This window comes from Octodon degus, unplaced genomic scaffold (assembly GCF_000260255.1).
Source record: "Octodon degus isolate 3935 unplaced genomic scaffold, OctDeg1.0 scaffold00273, whole genome shotgun sequence".
NCBI lineage: Eukaryota > Metazoa > Chordata > Mammalia > Rodentia > Octodontidae > Octodon > Octodon degus.
This window is the reverse complement of record NW_004524849.1, coordinates 2114342-2124753: the sequence shown is the minus strand read 5'-3', so window position 1 is coordinate 2124753 and position 10412 is coordinate 2114342. Positions and strand designations below refer to the sequence as shown.

General features: G+C 35.6%; 1 protein-coding gene across 1 annotated transcript in view; it reads left to right on the top strand.

The window, feature by feature from the left end:
• Edem3 (ER degradation enhancing alpha-mannosidase like protein 3) overlaps positions 1 to 10412 on the top strand; it is an 82927-nt gene that overhangs the window by 19748 nt on the left and 52767 nt on the right. Inside the window, exons 3-6 of the mRNA XM_023706873.1 lie at positions 815 to 915; positions 1412 to 1451; positions 8000 to 8112; positions 9581 to 9734. Coding sequence (XP_023562641.1) covers positions 815 to 915; positions 1412 to 1451; positions 8000 to 8112; positions 9581 to 9734 — 408 coding nt within the window. The remainder of the gene's footprint in view (positions 1 to 814; positions 916 to 1411; positions 1452 to 7999; positions 8113 to 9580; positions 9735 to 10412) is intronic.

Here is a 10412-nt window from a genome sequence, read left to right as displayed (position 1 = left end):
TAACCTCTGGGGATTGAGATTAGAAGAGGGATATCAGATTATCAATGTTTTAAGTTTTTGGTAAGCACTTCCCTGGCAAGCATAAGGGCCTGAGTTCAATCCCTGGTTCCACAAAAAAAAAAAAAAAAAAAAGCACTTGGTAAAATTTGGGGTCTGGGAGATGGCTCAGTAGAATAAGTGCTTGCCTGGCAATCACAAGGGCCTGAGTTCAATTCCCGGTTCCGAAAACAAAGCAAAACAGAACAGTTTTTGGTACTGTTTGAATTTAATCAAGCATGTAGTGAATTTGTGATTAAACTTTTAAATTTGCCATATACAGCATAATTTTTTTTTTTGTATTTTAGGGAAGGGTCCACAGGGTGTTCAGGGTCTCACTACTAGATCAGACTCATAGTGATCCGCCTGTTTACAGTCTCCCAAGAGCTGTGATTACAGGTGTGCGCCACCACACCCAGTCTCAATTGCTATCTCAGTGCACCCTGGGGGTGGGGCCAGCATGGCAGGCTGGGGGATCAAACCCCCAGCCCATGAGCCTACTTGCAGGTGCTTTAACCTGCTGAGCTATTTGGCTGGCTCTTATAGTATAATTTTTGACTGACCTTCATTTTACTTTATTTATTTATTTATGTATTTATTTTGGCAGAACCGGAGATTGAACTCAGGCCCTTGTGCTTGCCAGGGAAGCACTTATTCCACTGAGCCATCTCTCTGGCCCCATTTTACTTTATTTTTAAATTATGAAAAGATCATACTGTCTACATGCTGTGTACTGTCACCTATTTTCCTTAGTAACTTACTGATGTTTTCTTTGTAGGAGCATGCTTATCCAGCAGATGAACTCATGCCTTTAACCTGTAGAGGTCGTGTTAGGGGCCAGGAGCCAAGCAGGGGTGACGTGGATGATGCCTTGGGAAAGTGAGTATGAGCATGGTGTGGCATTTCACAACGCCAACTGCTAGACTTCCTGGAGGCAGTTTACAGCTTTATTCCTGGGTGCTGGTTAACTTGTAAAGACTGCTCTAAGTATTGCATTATAAACTTCGTTATTCCTTTTTACTGTCTTACGTAAAAATTAATCAGTTTACCCATTAGATCAGGAAAAGTTAATCTAGAGTAAATTAAAATATGTGTAAATTTAAAATGTATGTAAAGTCATTAACACATGATGAAGTTTTACTGCTTTAATATTATTTTAAAAAGAGCTAATAAATATTGTTACATATCTTCAAAGATGTGGAATGTTAAGGCTTTTCTGATTTTTTTCAGTGTTTTATAGGTTACATTATACTTTACACATAACTACTAGCTAATAGAAAGTACCAGTCAGTTGGATGTAATAAGTCAACTTAAACATTCATGGATAAAATATTTAGAATTTTAAATTTTGTGTCTCGTTATACTTTTTTCTTAGATTTTCCCTGACACTGATTGATTCTTTGGATACTCTTGTGGTAGGTTTGATTCTTCTTGGATTTACTTATTTTATAAATATCATAATATGCACACTCAAGTATTATAAATTTTATCAACACAATAAATATGAAATGGAAGACTTAAGAATTTGAAGTATTTAGACCTGCATCTCAGTAAATCTTTCACATGGTTGAGGTGATGATATCAAGTGATTATCAATTGGAATTTTGTCCATTAATAGAGATAGCCAAGTGATTTGTGGTATTGTCAACTTCAGTACTGCCATCTTCTTCAGAGGGCCCCTCCTCCCACCTGTTTAAAAGGATGGTTGGAATCAGAAGAAAGTAATTTTGGAAAATGCCATTAATATTCTTGTGCTGTAGTGATATACTGCAATAATACTGAAATTATTAACTATAATTTTTGATTGATAAGTAAAAATGTATTTTTCCTGGCAGTAATTTTTAGCACCAATTGATCACCTCCTGGCTTTCTATTTCAGTCTTACGCAGATTGAACTCAGGCCCTTGCACTTGCCAGGGAAGTTCTTATTCTACTGAGCCATCTCTCTGGCCCTCAATCTTATGCAGAAATTAATTTTGATTAATTATGCTTCAAAATTGTTCTTGATGACATAGGGGATATTTGAGTTCTAGATGTCATGATTTCTAAGTATACTATGTCTTTCTAGAGTTTACTTTTAGATATTTAGAATATAAAACTAGGCTTGTTTAAGAATTTTCCTTAAAACATAATTCTTAGCTTTTGTGTCTTGTGTGCTAGTTAATATTTAAGAAAAAAAATCTGGGTTAGCATGAAAATTTCAGAATCAGGTTTTACTTCCTGATACTGTTTCTGTGTTCTTTTTTTCACTGTGCCAATTTTAGAACAAAGATCTCAAATCTAATCACAGTTTAGGAATATCACCTGTGACTTTTTAAAAAAATAAATCCCTGCTCAAATTATTGAATTTAATTCTTGTGGGTGAGGCTCAGTATCATTTACTTTTCTAAAGTTTCTCTTTAGTTTTAAAATAAAGCAGTGATTGAGAAAACAATTGTATTTTTTGGAGACAGGGTCTTGCTATGTAGTTTACCCTGTCTTTAAACTTACTATGTACCCTAAGCTGACTTTAAACTCCCAGCAGTCCTCCTGCCGCAGCCTCCTGAGTGCTGAGATTAAAGCCATGAGCAACCACATCTAGCTATATACACCTTCTTGGCTGGGTCAGAGTTTTGAAAGTCATGCCTTCATTTTTTGGAGAATAATGCAATGTATAAGCTATATTGTAGTTACTATGAATGTTTTTTTTTTTTTTTTTTTTTTTTTTTCTGGAACCGGGGATTGAACTCAGGCCCTTGTGCTTGCCAGGCAAGTGCTTATTCCACTGAGCCATCTCCCCGGCCCCTGAAAAAATATTGTATGGTTTAATTTTCGGTTTATTTTGGGTGTTTTGCTCTGCTGTGCTCTGCTCTGCTGTGCTCTTCTCTGCTTCGCTTCGCTTCTCTTCTCTTCTCTTCTCTTCTCTTCTCTTCTCTTCTCTTCTCTTCTCTTCTCTTCTCTTCTCTTCTCTCTTTCTTGATAGATCCTTGCTATGCAGTTCAGGCTGGCCTTGGAACTCTGTGTAGCCCAGGCTGGCCTTGAGCTCACTGTGATCCTCCTAGCACAGCTTCCTCAGTGCTAGGATCACAAGAGTGCACTACTTTGCCCAGCTTGCATGTTTTACTTTTGCTTTAGTGGTTCTAAGTTTTCTGTAGATAGCAGGGGAAGAGAAAAGAACAAAGCATTCTTGAAGGTGCAAGTGATTACCTGGGAGAAGCTAAGTGGTGTTATTTATTGGTAATGGTTACAGGGTAATTCACATCAGGTCTGCTTTGATTAGAGGGAATAGATGAGCTGATACAGTGCTTGGATAGACCATAGGGGCGTTTGCCTCTTTTCCTCATTCTATCTTCTTAGCTGTATTTTTCCATATCATGTGTTCCCCATCGTTCCTTTATAAAGTCCTCATTGATTTTCATGAACTTGGACCTCAGATACCATGTATGTTTTATAAAATATCATTGTAAGTGAAAAAAGTGATTCCAGGCTGCATAAATTTCTTAAGTTTAAATTTAAAAATCTGTTGTCCTTGGGGCTGGGAGAGATCCCTGGTACTGCATGCCATGCTGGCCCCTGCAATCCTTGGGCGCTTTAGGCCGGCCACTGAAGCCAGGTGTGGTGGTGCACGCCTGTAATCCCAGGACTGGGGAAGCTGAGACAGAAGGATCGCTATGAGTCTGAACTGCATAGCGAGACCCTATATTAAATAAATAAATAAAATTTAAAAAATCAGTTGTCCTCTCTGATTGTGAACTATTAGTTATTTTAAAGATTATATCCTTCAGGCTATTCCTATTACTTTGGCATTGGTTCTAAGAGTTTCTGGACCAATAGCATTAATATTAGCTAGGATCTGTTGAGAAGTACAGGTTATTTAGTTTTCCAGACATACCGAATCAGAGCTGGCAAAGGGGCCTAGCAGCCTCTTTGCAAACAAGCTTCTAGGTGATTCTGATATATACTAACTTTTTGAACTACTACACAATGATGTAGCACTTTTTAGATATATACTTTTTATTTTTTAAAATAAATTCTTGGGGCCAGCCAAATAGCTCAGTGGATTAAAGCGCCTACAAGCAGGTACAGGGGCCGGGTTCAAACCCTGGGCTTACCATGCTGGCCCCACCCCTGGGGGTGCGCTGAGTTGGCGATTGAGATTGGGCATGGTAGCATGTGCCTGTAATCCCAGCTCTTGGGAAGCTGGCTGTAAAATAGGAGAATCACCATGAGTCTGATCTAATAGTGAGACTCAGAGCACCCTGTAGACCTTTCCCTAAAATTAAAAAAAAAAAAAAAAAAAAAGATGATAAATAAATTCTTATCTCAATAGCTAATAGGCAATATTTTTGTCTTTTTAAAAAGTGGAACAGTGTTTATTGAAAGGGTATAGGGGAGATCACAGACTCTTCAGAAATCTACATGGCCAAACTTTTGCTCAGGAGTACATGATTGCAGTCCCTGGCAGCGAGCTTCTACTAAGATGTGCCCTGTTTTCCCCAGTGTCACAGCACTCTTGGCTCTCCTGGGTCCACTACTAGGATTGCTACATACTCTAATGACCTCTCTAGGCTTGTTGCTTATTTGTGTCTCCAACTTTCCATTCAAAGTAGGGAGTGGGGTCTTCTGTTTGTGGAACCTACTTCTTCTTCAAGTGTAGCGCATGGGACAGGTCATCAGCTTCCCTGGGAGCTTGTCAAATTGCCAGATATGAGTCCTTGACCCAAAGATTGGGAGATAATCTGATGAAAGACTTTTAAAACCTCAGTATAACTAAATCACCTAGAAAACCTGCTAAAATGTGATTCCTAACACAGTAGATCTAGATGGGACCTAAGAGTCTTATTCCTGCTAAGATGCTTGATGGTACCAAGAAGACTACTCTATATGTAATTGATAAGGCAATTTGGATTATTCCTGATAGCAGGGAAGAGTAAGGGATGATCACATGATAATGATACATGTGACTTTGACCAAATTATTTAACTTCTCTTGGCCCTTTTTTTCACTTAAGAAGGATGTAAAATAGATAGTTGTCTTTGTTAACTACATTATTTCTTACTAATTTCCAGTTTAGATCAGATAATTAATATCTATTTGTTGAAGCTGTCTTTCAAGGAACCAAAAGTAAAGATCAATAAACTATTACAAATATTTTAAAATACTTTATAATATCTTTAAGTTTCAGTCTTACTAAGTGGGAATAACCAAAGCAACTCATATATCATTATGGACTTGAACTATACAAATTTATTTTGAATTTTTCATCATCTTCAACTTTTTTTAAATTAAGACAGAAGAATTAAAGTACTTTGAAAGGTTTTTTGAAATTAGGAAGAAACTAGTTTTTACATTTGTCAGTACAAGTATTAATATGGCTAATTAACTTTGTTAGATTTTTTCATGTTATGATTTAGCAATTAGGAAATATTAATAAGATATCACTTGTAACCATGTACATAATCTTACCATTTTAATTTGGTTATACCATGATGTAAGTATAATTTCTATTCCTGTGGTTTGATTTTAAAACATACACAGTTCTAAAAATCAGCCATGTTGTGGAGTCATGCAGTAAAATGTTGTGTGTACCCTTGAATTCTATATTATGAAATCTAGGGGAGAAATTCAAACAAATTACATACCATGGGGGAAAAGATGAGACCTGGATTTGACCTTTTTCAGTTACAAATCTAGTTGAAATTAAACTCATTAAATAATGGAGCTATTAGAATGAATTTTCTAGCTAATGTGGTATAAAGATAACTTCTGTTCTTTTTGGGAACAAATGATATTGGTACTGTTCTTAGCTATTTTGATTTTGGAAAAAAGGCTCCCTTTTCTCCTAGTTCAACAAGTAGTACAGACCATAAAGAATACATGTGGAAGGAAGTTTGCATATAAGCTCAAGAGTGAAAAATTCTCAGTAAACAGAGCAAGGAGAGAAGCAGTTAACAAAGTGATATTAAAAAACTCCAGTTCATAGGGTAGGGAGAATAGGAAATTTTCCTATAGTAGTATGAGGATCTGTGTGTCTGCACTTGGTGCTGCAGAATTTGCATGGATTTTGAGATTGAGAAGAAAAAGTAGTGAATTTAAAAGCAGGTTTCCTATAATGTATTACTGAGGGCCTCCCTAACTTTTAATTTTTCTTAAATTTTCTGAATATATTCTTACTGAATATATCAGAAGTCTTAGTGAAAATATTAGATCACATAAAAAAGTACCAGAAAATATTAATCAAACAAAAAGGTCAGTCAAGTAGAGGTAAATACCTTTTAATGTATCTAGTCTTTTATATAATATATAATTTAGACTGAAAAATCAAAGCAGCCTATGAAATGATCATGATCCATTTGCGCTGTTCATTTTAAGAATCCAGTTTATCTGTTAATCTGAGCAACAGGTTTGATGAAAAGATAGGTAATATAACAATGATTGTTAATTTGCTGTTCTTGTTTTGAAAATCTATACCATATCTGTTGTGTGTTACCCCGTTTCTGTCTTTCTGCTGTTTGGTTTTACTTTTCAAAATAAAGTAAAATAAAATTTTAAAAAATAAAGAGTAAAAACTGATTCTAGATCTGCATGACATTAGACACTTGATATAAAGCAGACAGTTTGCTAAGGAGCAGTTTTTGTATTTTTTTTTTTTTTTTAATGAATGAACAGGTTCAGAGATCAAAATAACTTGTTTTGACCACTTGGATCACACAGATGGTGAGTGAACCAGAATTCAAACTAGGATTTACTTTTTAAAAAAATTATTATTATTATTATTATTATTATTATTATTATTTTTAATAGTTCTGAGGATCAAGCGCAGGTCCCTACACATGCTGTTCTCTTGCCTAGAGTAACATTGAAGCATGGCCTCTTTAGTGAATGGGATACCCACGGGGTAAAGATGCAGCTGTGTGGTTCAGGATCAGTCAGCTGAATAAAGAGCTTTCTCTGAGACTGAGCAATTTTAATACAGCCAGAACAGGATGATTGTTTTGGCTTCTAGATCAAACCCCATGAGAGCTCACTTCAAGTATATCATGGGTTTTTATTTGTTTTATCTTCTCCCTAGTGCTAAGGACTGGAAGTCCCAAGATACCAAAGATTTTTTTAAGCTGGGTGCATGCCTGTAATCCCAGCACTTGGGATTACAGGAGGATCCTTGCAAGTTTAAGACCAGTTGGCTGCAAAGTGAGCTCAAGGCCAGACGGAACTGCATAGTGAGACCCTGTCTCAAAAAGAGCCCCCCCCCAAAAAAAATATATATATTATCATATTAACATAGATGCTAGAAATTGAGCATCCTTAATTTGAAATTCTGAAATCTGAAATGCTCCAAAATCTGAAATACTTTGAGTGATATCTACATAGCAATTAAAACTCCCAAAATTTCATATTTTGGGGCAAATTTTGGGGCATTTGGGTTTCACAATGTTTTAGAGCATTTCAGCTTTTAAAGCTGATTGGATTTTGGATATTTGGCTTAAAAAGCTCAAATATGTATCAGTTCTTTTTAAAATTTTATTTTATTAGTACATGTGAGCAATATATAATATTTATACTTCATGTGGAGAGATGGTACATGTACATAACACACCTTCATTGCTTTTTTTTTCATTTTTGCTTTTCCTTCCCTCCTCTCCCTGCTTCCTTTCATCTATCTTTTATTGTTCTTTATTTTTGCTTTGTATCTCTCATGTAAGGGAAACCATGTATATCAGTTCTCTTAGTAATTGCTTTAAAGTACTGAAGATACTTTATTGTATCTAAAAAACAAGGTGTAAAGGGCTAACTGAAATGTAGAAAGATACACTTTTTTCAGTTTTAGATATCACATTTTTTATGTTTAAAGAATACATTATTTTGTATGGGTTACTTTTTTGAGCCTTGAAGTATAACTCAGTTGATTTTAGTAGCTCATTCTGATCATATTTCTCCTTGACTTGGTAGAAAAGAACTTTATTTCATAATTTTCTTCTCCTAGGTATTAAATAAAACTAAAGAATTTGAAGATGCAGTGAAAAAAGTTTTAAGAGATGTTAATTTAGATAATGATGTAGTTGTGTCTGTCTTTGAAACAAACATCAGAGTTCTTGGGTAAGTATGTAAATAAAACACTGTAGCTGTAATTTAATAATAAGAACTTAGGGAGTATACTGTTTAGTTCTCAAAGGCGTTAAGTTTCTTACATGTAAAAGATAAAAATTTGGGGTATTATGAAGCTGTGATTCTGCTGCTATTAGTCACAAATGGCAAAGGGCTTTGGAAATAGAAGTGTCTTTACAAATTGTGATAAAAAATACAGTGAATGGTGTTACCAAGTGCCAGAGGAAAGCTGGTCCAACATCACGGCGTGTCCTCATCCACCGCACTCACTGGATCTGGCACCAGGTGATTCTGGCTCTTCTGCAAAGTTAAAATGACAGTGAAAAGTAAGTCTTTTGCATTGCTTCCATATTACGGCAGCCATGACAGTGCAATTCAAGACACTCACAAAAGAGAAGTGCTAAACCTCATTCAGAAAAGGGCAAGGACAACCGGATAAACCTGCTTGAAGCAAGAGGAGAGTATTAGAGGCAGGGCATCTTTTACCGTGCTACTTTTTTAAGTTTAAACATTCACTGTATTTTTAGATCACGTCTTGTAGTTGCAGACACAAATCAAGGTAATGACTGTGAGGTTGAACATTTGTTATATTAGCTCATCACAGCTATGTCATGGGCTTAATGGTTTGCTACCTTTAGGCAGAGTAACTGCAAAGAAGCCAAATGAAACTCCATTTACAGGATTGCCTCTCAGCGAAACAATTAGAAATACTATTGAGATGTTTAAAAGTGTGAAATTAAAAGATGTGTTACTTCATTTCAATATTGGTAAATTTTATATTAAAGATTACTTTTGTGGTATTGCAACTCATTTCTTTTTGTCACAGTAAGGTTTAATTTCAGTTAAATATAAAAAAAGTTTAGCTTTTCAGAATTTATTGTTTGACAGAGTAAGACTTTTTGTTGTATTAATGAAGTTAAAGATTTTATGGCGATACAATTACATTTTTTTTTTTTCGGAACCGGGGATTGAACTCAGGCCCTTGTGCTTGTCAGGCAAGCGCTTATTCTACTGAGCCATCTCCCCGGTCCCTACAATTACATTTTAAAAGTTAAGGTTTGTTGGCTGGGGATGTAGCTCAGCAGCATAAGCGCTTGTCTGGTGTGCACTAGGTCCTGACTTTGATTCCTGGTACTTAAGATAAAATAAATAAAATTAAGATTTGCTAAAATTTTTATCTCATTTGTTAAAATGAATGTGATGCCTATGATACTCTTCATTTTAAGCAAATTTAAGGTACTTAAAAATGCCAGCTACTTTACAACATAGACATCTGATTTATAAAGTATGTTAGCTGTGTGGTAATGGTAGTTTGTCATAAATGTGTATCCAGCAAAGCATTAAGTTCTTCTGTCATCTTCCTTTATGTATGTTAAATTGTTGATAGCAAAATACACCATTATAGGTAGTAACTTTTATGAATTGTAGATATAGATAATTGTTGTCTCTGTGGTTATAGCGGTCTTTTGGGTGGACACTCACTGGCAATTATGCTGAAAGAAAAAGGTGAATACATGCAGTGGTACAATGATGAACTTCTCCAAATGGCAAAACAATTGGGTTACAAACTCCTGCCAGCTTTCAATACTACCAGTGGGCTTCCTTATCCAAGAGTAAGTAATTCTGAAAAAGTGCCAAGTCTTTATATACTTCCTTTGCTGTTGTACAGAGTGAATTTATGTGATCAGAACCATTATTCCTTACCCCCTTGAGGCTAGAAAAAAAATGTTTCAAAGCTACATAATGAATTTATATTGATGCTTTTGTCAATTTACATTTGAGTGATGTGAGTATTCGATTAGATTCAGTTTCACTGTGTTTCTCCTTAAGAGATTATGCTGCAAAAAGAGGAAACAGATGCTGGACTGTTTGTGCTAAACTTATAGTCGAAGCAGTGAATGCAGATGGGTGTTACTCTCTGAAGGAGAGGAAACAGCAGCACAGGACAGACCAGGGCAGGAGGCCGAAGTAAGCTCTTGCAGAGCGCATTCACAGAGCTGGAAGACAAACTGTAATGTCGTGGGTAGTGACAAAACATCCAGAAAAGGAACTTCAAAGGAAGGAGATGTTATAGCAAACTCGAAGATATTTGGGTGCAAACAGAATCACGCATGTGGTAGTTTAAAGAGAAAGATTCAAAGTAAGTGAAAAAGTAATATGGACCACTTATAGCGGTAGGATTTTTTTTTTTTTTTTTTTTTTTTTTTGAGTTTTGTTTCCTTTTACTCATGAATGACTTACTTTTTATTTTTATTTATTGCTTTTTTGGGATAGGATCTTGCTCTGTAGTT